Source organism: Bufo bufo, chromosome 6 (assembly GCF_905171765.1).
Source record: "Bufo bufo chromosome 6, aBufBuf1.1, whole genome shotgun sequence".
Lineage (NCBI taxonomy): Eukaryota > Metazoa > Chordata > Amphibia > Anura > Bufonidae > Bufo > Bufo bufo.
In genome coordinates, this window is record NC_053394.1 from 123,672,482 (window position 1) to 123,694,510 (window position 22,029).

At 43.6% G+C, this 22,029-nt stretch overlaps 1 protein-coding gene across 3 annotated transcripts in view; it reads left to right on the forward strand.

Annotated features, from left to right (window-relative positions):
* Positions 1-22,029, forward strand: part of MARCHF8 (membrane associated ring-CH-type finger 8) — a 281,618-nt gene that overhangs the window by 131,673 nt on the left and 127,916 nt on the right. For all 3 annotated transcript variants that reach the window (XM_040435133.1, XM_040435136.1, XM_040435134.1), the window contains exon 2: positions 4,737-4,902. In XM_040435133.1, coding sequence (XP_040291067.1) covers positions 4,816-4,902 — 87 coding nt within the window. In that variant the 5' untranslated portion in view covers positions 4,737-4,815. The remainder of the gene's footprint in view (positions 1-4,736; positions 4,903-22,029) is intronic.

Consider the following 22,029-nt stretch of genomic DNA (forward strand, 5'->3'; position numbering starts at 1 on the left):
TGCAGCCAGTTACAGATCTCAGTGGTTACAGAGGCTTGAACGGTACATTACTGTTGTGACTTAGCATTCAGGCTGTTGGGCTATGACTGGCTGCAGTGGTCAGGGGACCCAGCTGCTTCTTGGTCCTGTGGGGGACCGTAAGCGTCCGGGAATGGGACAGAGATGGGACCACGGACAGGTGAGTCTTCCTTTTCTTATGTTTAGGGGGACAGATCCAGAACAAAGGGGTTGTCAGCATCAAGCCCGGACAACCCCTTTAAGAATATTTAAAACATTTTTTGTGATGTTATTTTGAATTTTCCACCCGTTGTCCACCTATTGTATGGATATACGTGTTGTAGTTCAAGTTTTTTTTATTTTTTTTATTTATTTTTATTTTGAAAGACAGGGTAAATTGACATGCAATAATATCAACAGTATACATTTGATAGATAGGTACAGATCTTCGATTGCATTATCTAGTTTATAACATCCCTTGAAAAGAATACAAAATCCCCCCCCCCCATAACATCTCTTCTCAGTGTCATTTTAATCCTTCTTCATCACTCTGCCAGCGTCCTCAAATAGGTTGTCTCGTCTTCAATACTGAGCTGTTTCTCCCGCAGTAACCTCCAGTTTACCCAGCTTACCTCCCACTTGCGCCTCCAAATACCAAGCGGTCTGAGTGAAGGGGGAAATCAGTTCCCTAATTTCCTCATCTGTCAACGTGGATTCTATGAATTGTCTCCACTTCTTTTTCTTTGTGTCTCTCCATTTCCAGCCTCTCTATATGGAGCACCTGCTTCATTGTCCCTAATACATCCTCCCACGATGGGGGTTTATCCTGTAGCCAATGTCTCAATATCAACTTTTTCACTGACATGAGTAGTATACACGTGCGTGCAGAATTATTAGGCAAATGAGTATTTTGACCACATCATCCTCTTTATGCATGTTGTCTTACTCCAAGCTGTATAGGCTCGAAAGCCTACTACCAATTAAGCATATTAGGTGATGTGCATCTCTGTAATGAGAAGGGGTGTGGTCTAATGACATCAACACCCTATATTAGGTGTGCATAATTATTAGGCAACTTCCTTTCCTTTGGCAAAATGGGTCAAAAGAAGGACTTGACAGGCTCAGAAAAGTCAAAAATAGTGAGATATCTTGCAGAGGGATGCAGCACTTTAAAAATTGCAAAGCTTCTGAAGCGTGCTCATCGAACAATCAAGCGTTTCATTCAAAATAGTCAACAGGGTCGCAAGAAGCGTGTGGAAAAACCAAGGCGCAAAATAACTGACCATGAACTGAGAAAAGTCAAGCGTGCAGCTGCCAAGATGCCACTTGCCACCAGTTTGGCCATATTTCAGAGCTGCAACATCACTGGAGTGCCCAAAAGCACAAGGTGTGCAATACTCAGAGACATGGCCAAGGTAAGAAAGGCTGAAAGACGACCACCACTGAACAAGACACACAAGCTAAAACGTCAAGACTGGGCCAAGAAATATCTCAAGACTGATTTTTCTAAGGTTTTATGGACTGATGAAATGAGAGTGAGTCTTGATGGGCCAGATGGATGGGCCCGTGGCTGGATTGGTAAAGGGCAGAGATCTCCAGTCCGACTCAGACACCAGCAAGGTGGAGGTGGAGTACTGGTTTGGGCTGGTATCATCTAAGATGAGCTTGTGGGGCCTTTTCGGGTTGAGGATGGAGTCAAGCTCAACTCCCAGTCCTACTGCCAGTTTCTGGAAGACACCTTCTTCAAGCAGTGGTACAGGAAGAAATCTGCATCCTTCAAGAAAAACATGATTTTCATGCAGGACAATGCTCCATCACAGTACTCCACAGCGTGGCTGGCAAGAAAGGGTATAAAAGAAGAAAATCTAATGACATGGCCTCCTTGTTCACCTGATCTGAACCCCATTGAGAACCTGTGGTCCATCATCAAATGTGAGATTTACAAGGAGGGAAAACAGTACACCTCTCTGAACAGTGTCTGGGAGGCTGTGGTTGCTGCTGCACGCAATGTTGATGGTGAACAGATCAAAACACTGACAAAATCCATGGATGGCAGGCTTTTGAGTGTCCTTGCAAATAAAGGTGGCTATATTGGTCACTGATTTGTTTTTGTTTTGTTTTTGAATGTCAGAAATGTATATTTGTGAATGTTGAGATGTTATATTGGTTTCACTGGTAAAAATAAATAATTGAAATGGGTATATATTTGTTTTTTGTTAAGTTGCCTAATAATTATGCACAGTAATAGTCACCTGCACACACAGATATCCCCCTAAAATAGCTCAAACTAAAAACTACTTCCAAAAATATTCAGCTTTGATATTAATGAGTTTTTTGGGTTCATTGAGAACATGGTTGTTGTTCAATAATAAAATTAATCCTCAAAAATACAACTTGCCTAATAATTCTGCACTCCCTGTATGTACCCCTTTAACGGCTACCCCGGTCTTTCTATATCGGATTGTACCTTTGAGATACATTGGAAGATGCATTGCTCTGGTTTGAGCAGCACTTCTACTCCCCAAATTTTTCCATGAATTCCACTGCTTGCAACCAAATAGGTTTCAGATACGGGCAGTCCCATAAACTATGTAGGAGTCCGGCTTTTGGGAGAGAGCACTTTGGACACTTTCTTAGGTAATGGGACAGGGCATCTTTGTAGGAGAGATTAAATGCATAAGTTGCCCTATGCAGAATCCGAAACTGGGATTCCCGCCATTGTTAGTTTTGTATGGCTTTTCTCACAAACTCGTAACTGTCCCTCATTTGCTTAGTTAAGTTGGGGATACCCAGCTCCTCTTCCCACGTAGAGAAAACTCTAGTCCCCACTTTTATAGTCTGGGTACTATGAAGTCTACGATGTAAGTCTGATAAAGGTGTCATAGAGTTGTTGGCACCCAACAATGACGCAAACCAGAGTAGTCTCTCCGCCCCCCCCCCCCCCCCCCCCCAGTGTTTCAGACTGTGATCTGCAGTAAGCCCGTAACTGTTGATATGGAAGGAAATGAGACAAGTACAGCTGGTATTTAGCTTGACAGTCCTCCCATGACATTAGGGTATGGTTCTGGTGATCTAGAACATCACTTAATTTGTGTATGCCCTTTTGTCTCCATATTCGGTACATTTTGTTGTCTTTTCTCTGTGGAAAGGAAGGTAACGTCCATAAGGGCATGTGAGGAGTGAGATAAATGGGTAATTTGTAAATTTTACGTATAGCTTTCCACGCCATTATAGTGTCCTTCAACAGTTGAGATTGTTTAATTTTAGTCGGGATGTCTCTCAGTTTGGTATGTAATAACGCTGTGAGGTCCCAAGGAGCCGCAAGCTGACGTTCCAAGTCGCCTGCCGAAAAGTAGGAAGTACCCCATACCCAGTCTTTCGCGTGTCTGAATAAGGCCGCCAGGTTGTAATGTCGTATATTTGGAAGTTGGAGGCCCCCCTCCCATTTCAGAAGTGTCAGTTTTTCATAGGCTATGCGTGGTCTTTTCCCTTTCCATAGGAAGCTTAGAAATGCCGCCTGTTAGTTCAAGTTTTATACTGTAGGTGATTGTCCAGTTCTTGGAGAGTCCTAAAGGAAGACAAATGTTAAACTATCAAATACATCATATTGTCAGATGAATATGCAAGGAAAAGGTAGTCAGTTGAAACAGCGTGCAGTCTAAATAAAATAATTCCTAGTTATCCACTGGATGGGCGATATGTCTGATCTCTGGAGGAATGGGGGGTCCTCATCGTTCACTAGATCTGGATCTTGTGCTCCTCGGTTGTATGCAGCGTCAAACATGTATGCGTATCCTCCACCCTATTAAACTATATGGGACTGCCGGAGACTGCCGATTGCAAGCATTAGGCTATCTTTAGCCCAGCTGAAAGGTGCGGCAGTGCACATGTGTGACTGTTGCTCCATTCAAATGGGGGCCTTGGGCCCCAGTTCTCGTGATCATAGGATCCTAGGACCCCCACCGATCAGGCACTTATCCCTTATCCTGTGGATAGAGAAGTTATCTTAATAGGACAAACTCTTTAAAGTACAGAATTCCTGCTATACTTTTTAATTGAATAGTCCTCAGCCACCATAGATTTTGGGTAGCTAGATTAAATGGGTAAACCATCAGTTTGCTGACGATATTTGTTAGACTGTTCCCTTTACAATACACTGATCACACTGCTTGGACACCCAGCGATTATCTGTACTCTGAGGAAATCTGGCAGTAAGTGTCCTCTACAGCGCCACCAGTGGGGAAATTACGGTAGGCATTACACAGTGGCCGTTCAAAGCAATGCGTTATTCATGTAATGCAGGTCCTCCAGTGCGAGAGAAGCCCCTTCTATAAACTCAGAATTCCTCGATAGGTTACAGATGAAACTTGAAAAATTAGAATATCGTGCAAAAGTCCATTTATTTCAGTAATGCAAATTAAAAGGAATTGCATTAATGCAGCTTAAAATTAGAATTTTGTGAATTTTTGTGGGGTTTTCATAAGCTGTAAGCCATAATCATCCAAATTATAACAAATGAAGGCTTGAAATATCTCCCTTTGCATGTAATGAGTCTATCTCATATATTAGTTTCACCTTTTAAGTTGCATTACTGAAATAAATGAACTTTGCACGATATTCTAATTTTTCTAGTTTCAATTTTTCGAGGTTTTCTAAGCTGGACAGTTCCTTCAATGTTCAACATTGATGTTCAGGAAGTTTGGCAACACATTTCTCATACTTTATTTTTGTTCTTTCAGTGCAGAAACCGAAATTATGACCCAAAATGGGAGGCAATGGCAATATTTCATATGAAAAAGATTGATCAGAGAGGCTGTGATGAAAATGCATCAGATGTCTACTATACCATCCAGAGATGTGCACTCCACATGTTTCCAGAAGAAGGTCAAAGAAAGAGAAGAACAGGTAAGGGTCTATGTGCTTTTTCTACACTGTGTAAACTTTACTAAAACTCCAAGATACCATGTCCTGAGAAGGTGAGATAATGTGAATGTTTATTCGTTTATTACTGTTGAACCATGTAAACCTCGTGTCTTCTCGATGTTCCACCTAGTTCCAGTAGCTTGGAGGACATTCCGGATACTAAAGCCCTCTGTATAGTAAACTAAAATTGTCACTTAAGGTGCATACATTAGTCTAGAGTTGATCAAAACAGACAACTTCAAGCAAAATGAACATTCGTTGGTTGAAATTTAACAATGAACGATCGTGATAGCCGACTGATCATTATCGTGTGAAGAGAAGTCGGCCATGTTTAATATTATTTGTCAAAATGAACATCTTTTGTTCAAAGAAAGATCGTTTGTCAATGAAAGATTGTTAGTCAAAGATTTTTCATCCTTTGCATGGTTTCATTGAACGTGTATGGCCAGTTTGAATGACTGAAATGGCCAACATGGACTACAACGTGTGTGTCTGTGAAATGATTGTTCACCAGACGTTTGTTTGTTCAACTAGTGTTCAACTAGCAACCAACATCTGTCTAAGGGCTCATACACACAATCGTGATCGGTACATCAGTCGTAATGTGTATGGCCACCTTAAGACATCAGTAGTTTTACTGGCTTCTGCCAACAGAGGGCAGTGTAACTCTCTTGCATAGTTTATCCTCGGTTCAGAGATGAGCTGTGACTAATGGGTCCCTAAGAGCAACTTATAGGCATCAAGTGAACCCTATGAATACAGCGGCACAAGATAGGCTTTATGTGGGTTGTCTTTGAATATTATTTGATGAATGTGAGTATGTATGGCATCACCCAAGTACTTAATTAACAACTACTTATTTCTAAATTTCCATAGTAGTTGTAGTATGTCTAATTTCGTAAGGTTTGTGTTTCAATTCTTCACTATAATAAATATGTCTACTTTTTGCTACTGAATGGGAAATGCCTTATTTATATACAAAGACCAGCACTTCCCAGTTTCTGAGGCATGATCGTGAAGGCATTTTTGATAGTAGTGGTCCAATGCTGATCCCCTCTGCTATTCCGGGTTTCTCTGCTTGCAGCAGTAACTGATTTTATGCTGTATGTAAAAATATATACTGAGTTCAGGAGAAAAACAGATCTACCGGTACCTAGAGCAATATTTGGAGATTCCGCATAGAGTTTGAATTCTGGTGAGTCCCAGTCATCACCCTGTTTTTGGTGGTGAGGCCACAGTAGAAAAAGCTTGAGAAGCCCTGCTCTAGACAGCCTTTATGTTCCCTGAGTTTACTGCCTTGTTTTAGGGACTAACGCTGAGCCAATAACAAGCAATGACTGCAGATATTTAAAGAGGACCTGTCACCACTCCTGACTTGCCTGTTTTAATAGCTTCATGCAATTCCCCATGTAATAACAATTCTGGAACATCTATTCTTATGTCTGTATGTTGTGCCATTCCTCTATTATTTCTATTAGACATTATGAATGAATTGCTAGCAGTCTGCAGTAAGGGTACAGAGGGGTGGTAACCAGTTTGGGGGGGTGTACCTGCACAGTCTGAAAATGACAGCACTGATTGGATAGAGTCAGACTGTGCAGGTACACCCCCCAACTGGATATTGCAATGTGCTTTTCAGCAACACCTTAACCTGGGGCTGGTTATCGGGGATGAACATTTATACAGACATCAGATCCCTTCAACTGACTCAATCCTTGTCAAGTGTTAAAGGGGTTTTCCGAGAGTTTATACCTAATCGGTGGGGGTTCCACACTCGAGAACCCCTGCCGGTCAGCTGTTTGCAAAGACAGCCTTCTTGCAGCTTTCCCTAGGCCAATGATGACACGTTCATCGGTCACGTGGCCTAGGAGAAGCTTAGTCCCATAGAAGTGAATAGGGCTGAGCACAGACTCCCACCAATCTGGTACTCAGCTATAAAATCATGGAAAACCTTTTTAAAGGGGTACTCCAGATGCAATGAAAAATACAAGCATTCCTTAGACCTGTTGAAGAAAGACAGTTTCATTGATACTGGCCCACCTCTGCACTTACACAGGCTGCAAATCCTTTCACTCAAGTTCCAGCCGGATGCATGCCCTTCTTTTTCTGTTCAGCAGCATAGCAGTCAATGCCGCTGAACAGGAAAAGAAGCGCAAACAGCAGGGATGGGCAAGCACTAATGGACCAATATGTGGCCATCTCTGGGTTCCCATTGTGGGATAATAGGGTCCTTTGACCAGTTTGACACTCCAGAAAGTAGTGAACGACGCAGCAGGTGTCTTTGCCTGCGGCTCTTTTGCTTGTAGTTTACGCAATGGAAATGTAGTTTTCAATTGTAGTGTAACCAATAGAAAGCACCACATGCATGTCTCCCCCATCTCTCTGGAGTGCCAATTGGAGAGAAGACGACCCCCCAGTTCACCTGAGAGGTGGTAGCCCTGGACTTGGAACTAGGTCTTCTAATGTGTCAGATGGTAATAAAGTTTTATTATGGCCCTTGAGAGTTGTTCAGTATGAAAATGTGGCCCTCAGACCAGAAATGAAGTTGCTTCATCTCTCATGGATTGCGTAGAAATAATGGTCTGAATCTGTCATCTTTTATTCTATGGCACATTTTAGTGTAAAGCTCAGGAGCAAAATAAAAAAAAAGCAATACAACCAATACAACTCATAAGAAAACACATCCTGAGATAAACCCCGCATGTGAGGCAATATTCAAAGGAACAGCTGACAAAGAAAAACAATTAATATACATAACAGATTGTAAAGGTTACCACTGGTAATGGCAGGAACAGTCCTTTGTATTTCAGAAGAGGAGTCGTCATGGTAACTGCTTTGTGTTAGGCCAGTGTTTTCATGGGAGATTTTGCATCCCCTTGCAACATTCCAGCAACGGTGAGCACAAAACAGCCTTTATGGATGGGATCCTGCTGGAACGTGGTGCCCACATGATGTATTATTATATTGTATATTGCAGGTTTATTGTGTAGTGGTTGGGGTTAAAGTGGTTGTCCGGATTCAGAACCCAGACATATCTTTTCTTCACACAGGCAGACCCCCTGATATGATCATTGGAGCATGCTCTCCTTTGCCCTGCGCTGAATCCAGACTTTTTCTGGAGATCTGGTGACGTACCAGGCTCTCCATTGGCAAAGCTAGGCAGAGGCTTCCGCCTTGCAGTGAGCCCGGTGACTTCACCGGCACTAATAGGCGGGCTATAGCGCTGTCCTAGCCTGTAAAACGGCAACACTGGTAGACGGAAGCTTCCGCCTGTCACGCTTCGGTGTGGGAGGGAAGCACCAAACCGAGCATAGGAGGGAAGGGGGGAACAGGGAATCAGGCCTGAGAACTAGGGAAGGAAAATGGACACTTCCTAGTGAAAACCCTAAACAAAATCCTGACTACCAGTATGAACAGACCCCAAAGGAAGGTGAGTTAATACGCAGGAATACCTATCAAGACCTATAGGACCCTGGTACTAATGGCAGAGACGAAACTACCTGTTCCTCCAAAAGGAAGAACGAACAGGAGTCTCCTTCAGGCCTAATACAAACAATAGAGAAATGAACCCAAACAAAATACAAAAAGGAAAGGAAAGACTTAACTTCAACGCAGCAAAGGAAGCACCAGGAAGTCAGCCGAGATCCACCCACAATCTATCCAAAGGTCCAAACAGAAGCTATAAACCGCACAGCATTGTGGGAGAAGCAATTATAAATAGAGAAGATTAAATGATCCTAATACCCACAACTGTGGCAAGCACCAGAAACAACACAGATGTCATTAGATCCAACCACGTGTTGCCAGTCTCACTGATCTCCTGCCACCTGTCACGGGAACGTCCGTGACACCACCTAGCAGTGAAAAAAATAGAAACAAACAGCCGGTGCCCTGCACAAAACAGGGAGAGCATCGGAGCATGAAATGCTCTGCTGCTCATGTCAGGGGGGCTGGAGGAGTGAAAATGGGGATATTTTCGGGTTCAGCTCTGAACACGGACAACCGATTTAAGGCCTCATGCACACGACCGTTGTGTGCACCCGTGGCCGTTGTGCCGTTTTCCGTTTTTTTTTCGCGGACCCATTGACTTTTAATGGGTCCGTGGAAAAATCGGAAAATGCACCGTTTTGCAGCCGCATCCGTGATCCGTGTTTCCTGGCCGTGAAAAAAATATGACCTGTCCTATTTTTTTCACGGCCAACGGTTCACGGACCCATTCAAGTCAATGGGTCCGTGAAAGAACACGGATGCACACAAGATTGGCATCCGTGTCTGTGATCCGTGGCCGTAGGTTAGTTTTTATACAGACGGATCCGAAGATCCCCTGTAGTCACTTACCAGTAGGAGGAGCTCCCGGCCGGACCTGTCACTTACCAGTAGGAGGAGCTCCCGACCGGACGCAGGCCATCGCAGCTCGCAGCTAAGTATAATGGTTCTACAAATTGCTAAGTAACCATGGCAACCGGGACTGCAGTAGCGTCCTGGTTGCCATGGTTACCGATCGGAGCCCCAGCGATGATAGGGGGGAGATTTTAATTAGGAGGGGGAGGGAGGGGAGAAGAAGGCCCACTGGCCACCAACGAGTTAACTACAGGGGAGGGAGGGGCCGGCCGCACTGGCCACCAATGTGTTAACTACAGGGGGGGGGGGGGGGGGGCTGCCCCCTGCTGCCTGGCAGCACCTGCCAGGCAGCAGGGGGCAGTCATGTACACAGTTCTTTTAGTATATTCTAACCTGAAGCGTCCCCATCACCATGGGAACGCCTCTGTGTTAGAATATACTGTCGGATTTGAGTTTCACGATGTAACTCAAATCCGACGGTATATTCTAACATAGAGGCGTTCCCATGGTGATGGGGACGCTTCAAGTTAAAATATACCATCGGATTGGAGAAAACTCAGATCCGATGGTATATTAACTCCTGACTTTACATTGAAAGTCAATGGGGGACGGATCCGTTTGAAATTGCACCATATTGTGTCAACGTCAAACGGATCCGTCCCCATTGACTTGCATTGTAATTCAGGACGGATCCGTTTGGCTCCGCACGGCCAGGCGGACACCAAAAAGACTTTTTTTCATGTCCGTGGATCCTCCAAAAATCAAGGAAGACCCACGAAAAAACGGTCACGGATCACGGAAAAACGGAACCCCGTTTTGCGGACCGCAAAAAAATACGGTCGTGTGCATGAGGCCTAACACTGAATCTGTCGATATCCAATATACCTCTTGTTATAAGCTCTAAACATGTCCCCCTCCTTCTTGAAGCCAAGAGGAATCAACATTGTTAATTTCAAGAAAAATGTCCACACTTCAAAATTGTATATTATAGATAGGCTTGAGCGAATCGAGGATCGGACCATAGATCTGAAGTCGATTTGTTCAAAAACTTTGTTTTTAATGCTGTTTCTGTACAGCATTAAAATGTATCGGCTCTGTGTAGGCCAACTTCGTATTGCCCAAAGTTTCGCAAGACTTCGGTGAATGACTACAGTATTCCTATCTGCATATTTAAAAACATTTTAAAATAGGAATGTGAAGTGGGCCTAGGTACTGGCTGGTACTTTGTTACCAAATGCCACTTCAGATTCATATTTTAATACGTTTTTAAAGACGCCGACATGCATACAGTAGTCATTCACCAAAGTCTTGCGCAAATTCAGGCGATACGAAGTTTGCCTACATGGAGCCAATACATTTTAATGCTGTTTGGAAACAGTATTAAAAAAAAAGTTTTGAGCAAATCGACTTCGGATCTATGATCCGAAGCTCGATTCGCTGAAGCCCCCTTATAGACCCACCCTGGGGTTCATGGGCGGACTAGGAACTTAAAGCAGCCCTGGAAAAAAATATATATATGTGGTCCCATGTTGTAGGCGGCTCCAAATTGACAGGACACACATGAACACAAGTAGGCAGGGACAACAGAAGTAGGCAGGGCCTGCATTACTATATTGTAGCACAAAATACCGCCCCAGCAGAACCAAATACCATAGTGCAGCACAAAATACTGCCACTCTCACCACAGTATTCAACTGTATCACTGTCCTGATGATGGTGACACAGTTGATTTCAGGAGTGCACCTGCGGCCTTGGCCAGGTGCATAAGTACTTGATACTCCTAGCATTAATTAATGCTTAGAGCATCAGATTGTTATATACCCGGCCGGCGGCCGTGAGGACTCAGACAGCCCCCTGGGCATCAGCCCACTGGAATATTTCCCTGTAGGGTTTAAGGCCAACCTACCCCTACTGGGGTGCTCTAGCTGTTGCTAAACTACAACTGCCAGCATGCTGTATGAGGGTAATCTGGATGTTGTAGGTTAGCAACAACCGGAGAGGCACAAATTGAGGACCACTAGACTTCTTTATAGAGTTTGATAACTTCTCGGTGCACCTATTGCTTTCTTATTGCTGTTTGCACCTGCGCCCCCTGACGTTTCTGGAGAGAGTAACGTAGAGGCCCCATAATTTGTAGTTTGGAGCAGTGTCTCCATGATTCAGGTGCCTATATGTAGGTATATCAGACCAGTCAGTGACATGCCTTGTTTACCGCCAGTCCCAACAAAAAGTATTTACTTGTTGGGTAATCTTCTCAAAGACCTCAGTAGAAAACAATTGAAGGCACCAGAAGCAAACTTTGCAACAGATCGACTACTTAGATCCAGGGACTTATCTAGCTCTTCTCAATGCATTGGGTAACAGGACATGAATACGCCTTTCATTGATTTACAACTGCAATATCATGCCAGCTTGCCATGAACATGCATAGACATGCCTGATCTAACTACTGTGAAAGGAGCCCAAGGGAACCATTTGGCTAGGAGGATAATGTCTTTATGTTCTGTTCATGTGAAGTGCTCATGGAAAGTAGACTGGTTTAATTTCATTATGCAAACCCATTAGTATTTCCAGATGAAGTCATTTGGTCACATAAATGTTTTAGTCTGAAGGTATTCACACCAAGTCAGTCTTCTGATTGCATCAGAGGAGCTGATGACCAGGAAGTAACTGGTGGCCAAGGACAATTAAGTGACCTGCTGTTTTGTCTATAGGTGAAAAGGACATTTCAAGGGGAAGTTAATCCATTATTATCTGCAACGTGCGTCGCCCCCCCCCAGAGCCCTCTACTGCGTCCCAGGTGTAGTGGGAATGCAGAGTGTTGTAGTGCGGCCTAAATGTCTTTATGTGTGTCACGGTGCTCCTACCTGGATACTACTGGAGCCCAGGCTTTGGCTCCGAAGCAATATAAAGGGGGAATAATTGAGAGATAAAAGAAAGATTGAGTCCAGACCTTGTATGTAGTTGAACAGCAGCTTTACTTGAGTAAATGTTCATCCAAAACAATCTTCAAGCTTTATCTTGGTCCCAGCAGGATTTAGCATAAACTGGCAGGCAAACCTGATAGCTTTACTTTCTTTCTTTCTTTCTTTCTTTCTTTCTTTCTTTCTTTCTTTCTTTCTTTCTTTCTTTCTTTCTTTCTGCTGTACTGACAGGCTTGCTAAATACTTTGCTTTACTTCTTTAAGCTGCACTCAATTCTGCTTAAGTCTGGTTTCTGTACTTTAAGACTGTCCTGGTATCTTTGGATGGGGTGCTATCAACTGTTATTCCCCTCCTGACACTCGGTAAAACTTATCTTCAGCCAAAGAACTCTTCTTCTTGCTGATTTCTCATGGTGGCCAAAGAACTATTCCTCTGGCCCCCTATGGCTTCCAGACATCCTTCTTCATGGCCAGCAGAGCTTAAGGTGCTCTGGCTGGCATAGGCACGCCACAGAGTGCCCCTCTTCACACTCCTCCTCCCTAGCTTAGACCTGGACCTAGAACTAACTGAAAACTTCTGCCCCACCTTTCCGGCAGGAAGCAGGACTGGCCCACTTCTACCCAAGGGGTGATAATGGAATGGTAAGCTCCATTCTCTCTAACTATAGCGCTGCCATCTACCCTGCCACCTGCTGGTGAACCAGGCACATTACATGTAATAAAACAGTTGCATAAAGATTATATGACTGCACAACGTAGAGGACTTGGACAGAAATACAGAGATCACATTCAGGTTAGCCCATTAGAGATAGTAGCCGGGTGCAGGAGTGGTAACACCATTCTGGGGTGTTACATATAAGGCTACTTTCACACTGGCGTTTTGAATTCCGTTTGTGAGATCAGTTTCAGAGATCTCACAAACGGTTCAAAACGGATCAGTTTAGCCCCAATGCATTCTGAATGGATAAGGATCAGTTCAGAATGCATCAGTTTGGCTCCGTTCCGCCTCCATTCTGCTCTGGATGCGGACACAAGCGCTGCTTGCAGCGTTTTGGTGTCCGCCTGGCGATGCGGAGCCAAACGGATCCGTCCTGACTTACAATGTAAGTCAATGGCGCTGTATCCGTTTTCACTGACACAATATGGTGCAATTGAAAACAGATCTGTCCCCTATTGACTTTCAATGTAAGACAGGACGGATCCGTTTTGAGTTGGACTTTTTTTTTTTAAGAATAATGCAAATGGATCCGTTCTGAACGGATACAAGCGTTTGCATTATAGGTGCGGATCCGTCTGTGCAGATACCAGACGGATCCGCACCTAACGCAGATGTGAAAGTAGCCTTAACATACACAACCCATGGTGCTCACTGGGGGAGATCCTCTAATCAACACTGTATTATTGTAAATTACAACAAAACATGGATTCATGACCTGCACTAGAATATTGGAAAGTGGGCAAATAAAGCAGTGTGGTTAAGAGAAGTTTTAAAAGGAAAAACATTTTTTTATTTTTAGAGTTTTTATTTTTATTTTTTATAATCTATATTTAATAAAAAATGTTTAAAATCCTGTAGTTTTCACACTGGCCACTAGGTCTACTAATAAAGGTCATAAATTTCAGGTCTGTACAAGTACCTTTTCAGTAGCTATCATCATTATCTCAACAGGCAGAAATACAATGACAAGTAACACCTCTATATAGATAACACGGGATCTACCATTCAAAATATGTGATATCAAAGCTTATCTGCTCACTTCTGACCTCTGTACAGGTTACAGAGCATGCCTAGAAAACTCTGCCATGTAAATCAGTGGGTCTCCTGTCCATTGTGTCTGTGACTCATCTAGCTGATCTCAAGACAGGAAGTCTTAAAGAGATTCTGTCACCTCTTTTTACCCTATAGATATGCGGACATGCACGGCTAGATCGCCGCTAGCATGTCCGCCATATACCTGTCCCATATCTCTGAGTGGTTTTATTGAGTGTAAAAAATGATTTTATATATATGTAAATCAGCCTGGTAAGGAGCCCAAGGGGCTGCACTAACCGTTCTGGAGCCCAGCCACGCCCCGCTGTGAAGGAGCCCAGCACCGCCTGTATCCACGAATCTCCTCCTTGCTCACGAAGTCAGATCGCCGTCATCTAGCGATGCGCGAGCTCCTTCACAGCGGGGCGTGGCTGGGCTCCAGAACGGTTAGTGCAGCCCCTTGGGCTCCTTACCAGGCTGATTTACATATATATAAAATCATTTTTTACACTCAATAAAACCACTCAGAGATATAGGACAGGTATATTGCAGACATGCTAGCGGCGATCTAGCCGTGCATGTTCGCATCTCTATAGGGTAAAAAGAGGTGACAGAATCCCTTTAACATATTTTTGGCCTAGTGGCCTGTGTGAAAACTGCAGGATTTTACACATTTCTTCATATAGATAGTGACATGGAAAATAACAAAAATAAAAACTTCCCAAAAATTCAAAAAAAAAATATGTTTATCATAAAAATGTCATTTAAATAATAGGTAATTTTTTGATGACACAATCCATTTAAAATATACAAAATTTATTAACCCGTGAAGCACTGGGAGGTGACAGTATAAAAAATACAGCGATTCCTCCATTGTTTATAAGTTTTGTTTGTATGGCGTTCACCATGCGGTGTAAAGGACAACCATTTTCTTTGGGTGAGTATGATTACATTGGTACCAAATTTCTATAATTTTTTTTTCATGTCTACTTTTGCTAAACTTTTATGATTTTCTTTTTGTGTTGCATTATTTTATTTTTATTTTTCTGTATGAGGTTTTATTTGCAGTTCTGTACATGTTTATTGCAGTGCAGTATGAGATTAGAGATGCTAAACATAGGATACTGGTAAGAAATGAATTGATCTGGGAGGGGGGGAATTAAAGCGTAAATAAAAGTATTACTATAAGGGCATAAAGCATCAATAGAGACCCAGCGCCCCCTAGACCCTTTAAAATACACCTTTATTTGTAAATGATTAAAATTTCAACAGTACGTGACATGGTCCCAAACAAGTGTATTAAGGATACAATGGTGTGTGTTACTTCTTGATTTCCATTATCAATGTCCTACCTACAATACACAAAGAGTGCCTCTTACATGCGTATTACTACCGTATCAGAAACTGGCTGCTGTCTGGATTAAAGGGGTTTTCCGGAAGTTCGATATTAATGGCCTATCCTCAGGGTCCGACACCTGGCACCCCGATCAGCTGTTTTAAAGAGCACAGTGCCGTACATTGTATACTGGCTGTGCTTGGTATTGCAGCCCAGGTCCATTTACTTGAATACTTGAACTAAGCTGCAAATAGGCCATGGGACCAATGCTCATGGCATCATTGGCCTAGGCTCTACTGAACGCCACACCACTTCAAACAGCTGTTCGGCGGGCCATCAGTATCGAACTCCCAGAAAACCCCTTTAATTGAACACAGCAGACTACAACTGCTGCTGTAAAAATCGGAACACAAATGCCTAGTGGCATAAGCTCTGTGTGACGGCCAACACTGCTCCGCTGACCTGAACTTACAGGATCATCATAAATGATGCAGTGAGTTCCTGCCTGACCTCAGGTCTCCTTTACTTTGCTTGTGGCATTATGTGTGCAGTCAGACAGGAACTCACAGCTTCATAAATCATCGTAATAATGCTATGAGTTTAGGTCAGAGGAGCAGTGTTTGGCCTCGGAAATGAAGCCATCGCACGGAGCTCATTTTCCAGACCGAACTAACTTAAAAAAAATGTGCCAACTTCAAAGGAGCAGCCATAAAATAGTTCCAGTCACATAGCAGCAACCATAGATGCAACCACAATATAAAATTACCAGTCGGGCATCATCCCTATGTATTTTTGCTGTTTTATAAACTTATTTTTATTTTCCATCTTCATTTATCTATTGAAATACAAATTCTGCTGTGAAATAACAGCATATTCCAGACCCACTTCCTATTGAGTCGCCATTAGCTGGTTGGGGCAGAGGGTGGTCAGTCCTTGGCCAGTTCTAGCATTTTGTTACAATTGTGATCCTTTGATGAAAAAACAGGATCGATGTGTATAAAGTTGTTTGGGGAACGTGGGTGGCCTTGACAATGTTTGTGGAGCTACATGTGGCTACCTCCATGCTTGTAATTACCGTGAAGCTCATGTGGACATCTGTAGATGCCTCCTCCTTTTGTGCAGAGAATTGTCTTTTAATTCATTCTTTAGGTTCTAGAGGCAAAAATCGATGTCTTTATAAATTGGTAGTAAACTAGACAACACTCAATAGATCTAATTTCCAAGAGTTATAGGAAGCTTCCACAAATAGCTTTAGGTGTGATGATAAAAGGTCAGATGCTGATTCTTCCTGCCTAATGCATTTCTATAGAGTGAAGAAAAGATGTAGACATCTGTCAATAGGAACATATTTACTTCGACTGTCTAACCTTCACACATCCATGAGAAAACCACTGTCATATGCCCTGTTTAGATCCTATGAACATCTTAGAGGGGCGTCTTCTGCTCGCAGGATCGGACTTGTCCACCAGGGTACCATAATGGGACCCCAAGATCCAGGAGGAAAAAACTATTTGGCTGCCTTTGGAGCTAATCACAAGGGTCTATTTCCTTTGATGATATTGGTTTAGGCTTCAAGAAGAATTTCCTCTGGTGGGCCCAAGGAAGCCCAGTCCAACATTCTGCTCAAGACTCTGAGTGTAGATATGCCAATTAAGAAAAGCTCCCATTTGGGTGGTTCTGGACTATTCGTGTACTATTATGGTTGTTTTTTCATTTATAACAGTGACCTGTAACACCACAGCAGCAAGTATTGACCATCCATCCATTTTTCCGTGCAGCGGCTAATGTGAAGTAAATGTATTACCAGTCTATGATCCCAAAAGCCGGACTCACAGATATCAGCTTTTATTGAGGCGGCTGTCATTGGAGAAGCCTGCCAGGTGGTTACAACAGATTTTGTGTGATGTTCAAAGTCTTATCCAATAGGACATTGACCTCATGATTCCACCTGAAGGAATGAAGCATACAATATTCCTACAATCAGGACTGCCAGCTTTTAAAGACATTTGTTGTTATTGCCGGGCATAACCCAGGTTAAGTATGGTAAATGTGCAGCGTCCCACATATGTGTGTAAAAGGGACACTTTAAATATCTGCCTATTTATCTAATGTACTGTATTTGCAATGTATGGTATTTTCTATTTATCAGGCTGGCATTGTCATTATACCCATTCGCCCCTAGGTGGTGCTGGCGCCACATACTATATATAGTCTAGGGTGTGTTAATAAAGTTAGTTGAGTTCAGAGTGTTGTAGAGAGAGGAAAGCAAGTGTATGGAGGAGACAAACAGGCCTTATCCACCATGTAGTTTGCTATTTCTACCCCTTGGTTCTAGCCAGGCTAAGGGAGTACAGTGAACATTTATCTACAGCAGCCAAGCACAAGAAAGTAAGTCTATGTCTAAATATGAAGCAAGCCTAGTGAGGGTTACAGCTGAATCCAGCCTATGGACCTCACCAGCAGGGGCCCAGCCACTCAACACAGGGGCCCAGCCACCAAAGGATCTTAAACACCTATCCAGTGGTGGCAAACCTATGGCACGGGTGCCAGAGGTGGCACTCAGATCCCTCTCTGTGGGCACTCGTACCCTGGAAAACGTCTATGGCGTTCCAATATGCCTTCGACTTTTCCTGCCATTCATCAGCACAAGACACATTATGAACGGCACAGGCAGCGCATTGAATGTAGGCAGACTATTATAGCTAAATGATAAAGTACATGGAAGATATATTATGTTGGACTGTAGTATTCAGGGTAAATTGCCGTGTCGGCACTTTGTGATAAATATGTGGGTTTTGGGTTGCAGTTTGGGCACTCGGTCTGTAAAAGGTCCGCCATCACTGACCTATACCATCAAGGGCACCTCAACCAACATCTGGCTGGTGTTCCCTGCAATAGAGAGTGCCCCGGAGGATTTAGAGCTGTCTTCCCATCCACTGCACTGCTGGCCCAGGGAGGCTCTGCTAACCGTGAGTACCTGAACTACTACCCCTATCGGCCCACTGTGAGCCCCACGTGTTTCCCCTGCGGTCCGGCTCGCTGCAAATGCATTTGAATGGGACTGAGCTGGACCTAGGCCATGTCACTGATGAACATCATGTCGCTGGCCTAGGGAAAGGCTGCATCACTCACTGGAGGACCGCGGCCCCTTCAAACAGCTGAAGGGCAGATGTTGGACCCCCGCCGATCTGATATTGATGAACTATCCTGAGGATGGGTCATCAGTTTCAAAATCTTGGAAAACCCTCTTAATTTATTCAAAAAATGTCCAGGAACAATAACAGAAACAGCACAACACAGAGTTTTATGCAAAGATGAAAAACAGGCGAGCCATCAGGTCTTCGAACAGTGTTAGTCTACTTTCACACTAGCGTTTTGGCTTTCCGTTTGTGAGATCCATCATGGGCTCTTAGAAGCGGTTCAAAACTTATCAGTTTTGCCCTAATGCATTCTGAATGGAAAAGGATCCGCTCAGAATGCATCAGTTTGCCTCCGTTCAGTAACCATTCCGCTCTGGAGGCGGACACCAAAATGCTGCCTGCAGCGTTTTGCTGTCCGCCTGACGAAGCGGAGCCAAACTGATCCGTCCTGGCACACAATGTAAGTCAATGGGGACGGATCAGTTTTCTCTGACACAATCTGGCACAATAGAAAACGTCATGGCTATAGAAGACATAATACAACTGGATCCGTTCATGACGGATGCATGCGGTTGTATTATTGTAAAGGAAGCGTTTTTGCAGATCCCTGACGTATCCGCAAAAAACGCTAGTGTGAAAGTAGCCTTATCGGTATCTTGTCAGTAAATCTACTTAAGATAAAGCAGCAGTCCACTATACATGTATTGACCATTGTCAAGAGTCTACAGACAAAGGCTATTTCACACAATGATCTTGCATTGATAACCGTCATTGTTGCAGTTAATTGTGAATCTTCATGACTTGGCTTTTTGTCTCCATCCTCGAGGAACAAAGAGAAGCAGCTGCGACTGGCACGAAGGTTCACAGATAATTCCGTTAAGTTTCTGGCAGAAAATTGTTGAATACTAAAAATGTCTTGCTTCCCTTCTCTTGGTAGAAACATGATGGTACAGCATCAGTTATATTGTTTAGGGCCTGTGAGGTAGACAGGACAAGCGGACGCAGTATAGAGGCAAAGACCAGTTTGTAACTCAAAAAAATGGCAGTGTTTTATTCACACTTATGGCAACAAAACAGTATGACAGTCCATTTGCAGTTTTGGTGTTCGTTCACACCTAGACAGTTCATACAGCAACACAGTCACCTGTTATCCTAGGTGTTAGTTCACACCCAATTAGCATGGCTCAGGACAGAGCAGATCTCCCAAACTCAGGCCTCCAGCCTAGCACACGGCTCAGATCCCAATCCAGCGATTGGCAGAGCTCCTCTGTCAGAGAGAGGTAATCCCACCCAGCTGACACTGCCGGCTGGGTTTTTTATAGGCCAGTCAAGACCCAGCCTGGAACGCGGGGGGTAGTCACCCACCCAGCACTTTGACTACTCCCAGTAAGAGCCATTCCGGATCAGCTATACAGCTATACTAAATAGCTAGGTGTCAAACAGCAAATGCTGCTAACACATGAAAACTGGCTCTTACTCCACCGAGGCCAGGAACCTCGGTAACACATACCTTCTGTCAACGACGGACCCTTGCGCCTTCCTACAGGCCTTATTTCTGCTTTTCTCATCAGCTTTGTAAGCAGAGCAATGGATACAACACCAGTACTATGAAACCAGATCAATGTAAATCCAAAATGCAGAGATCAGTGACTTCATCTTCCATAGATCTTCTTGCTAAATAAAGCATTTATGGAACAAAAAGACTCATGGCAACATCAGTGGGATTGCTCTATGTATTTTATGGTTCCGATGTAAGATTTTTTAATTATTATTTTTTGTCTTAATTAGAGCATACCATAAGATTTAGGACATTACACAGATCCCGGATATTACTGTTCATACTGACACTTAAAATGATGTAGAACTTCCTTCTTCTTCAGAGAACACATTTCAAGGAGTAGTTGCAACACAGAAAGCCCCTTTGATATAAAAACTGCAACCATGATCACTGAAGACCCCTTTCAAACTGCTGATTTAGTCAGGGTAAGATGCACCAGCCGTTCATTTTCCCTATCCGCTCTTGTTACTGGAGGAAACAGTTGAGATCCATACATGTCTCCTTTTCATAAAAGTCGTTTTGATGTAAGAGATGTACGGGTTATGTTCGCCAAGAGGCAGGTCTAGAAACATGTGGTGTGTTGTGATTTTATTTATTTTATTTTTGTAATGTACACTTTGTGTCCATAGTCATAGTTAGGCTCCACCCAGTGGAACCTGCCGCGGTCTTCTTCTCCTATGCTGTAGCGCTGGCCAATCGCAGCGCTCAGCTCATAGCCTGGCTATGAGCTGAGCGCTGCGATTGGCCAGCGCTACAGCATAGGAGAAAGAGACGCCGGCAGGTTCCCCTGGGTGGAGCCTAACTATGACTATACCGGAGGCTATAACCGGAGAACGGAGCGGCGCCGGGGATAAAAGTAAGTGCAGGGGGATCCCTGGGCGCCGCTCTACACGTCTGTATAGTCAGTTTACATACTTTATTCTGGTGAAAGGTCTTCTTTAATACAGAATGCTTAGTACAATAGGGCTGGAGGGGTTAAAAAAAATAAAAAAAAATTTAACTCACCTTAATCCACTTGTTCGCGCAGCCCGGCTTCTCTTCTGTCTTCATCTTTGGTGTGCACAGGAAAAGGACCTGTGGTGATGTCACTACGCTCATCCCATGGTCCGTCACATGATCCATCACCATGGTAAAAAGATCATGTGATGGACCATGTGATGAGCGCAGTGATGTCATCAAAGGTCCTATTCCTCAAAGAAGAAGACAGAAGAGAAGCCGGGCTGCGCGAACAAGTGGATTAAGGTGAGTTACATTATTTATTTATTTTTTAACCCCTCCAGCCCTATTGTACTATGCATTCTGTATTAAGAATGCTATTATTTTCCCTTATAACCATGTTATAAGGGAAAATAATACAGTCTACACAACACCTAACCCAAACCCGAACTTCTGTGAAGAAGTTCGGGTTTGGGTACCAAACATGCCGATTTTTCTCACACGCGTGCAAAACGTATTATACAATGTTTTGCACTCGCGTGGAGAATCGCACATTTTTCCGCAACGCACCAGCATCTTTTCCCGCAATGCCCGTGTGAAACCAGCCTTACCCTCCGGAACAGCCTGCCGGAGTCCCCTGCCGCTAGTGTGAAACTAGCCTAAAGCATGCGGATTTCATTGTGGATTGTGGTGTGGACGGAGTCATTTTTATGCTGTGTGCTCACCGACTTTTTGTGTTCGGGTCTACACCAAATTTGGCATTAAGAATTAAGGATGAGCAAACTTGTATTTTACAAGTTCGAGTTTGGGGTTCGGGTTTTCTTACAATTCCGATATGGATTCCCTTACCACGAGCCATACTGGAATTTTATGGCAGAATGCACAACGGAATGCCTTTTAAGAGGCATTCCGTCATAATAGAAGTCTATAACAGATCCATCTGGAGTCCTCTCCTGCTTAACAGAAACCAGATGGATCCTTTATGCGGCCCATAGACTTCTATTATGACGGAATGTCAAACGAAATGCCTCTTAAAGAGGTTTTCCGGGTTCAGAGCTGAACCCGGACATACCCTTATTTTCACCCAGGCAGCTCCCCTGAGGCTAGCATCGGAGCATCTCATGC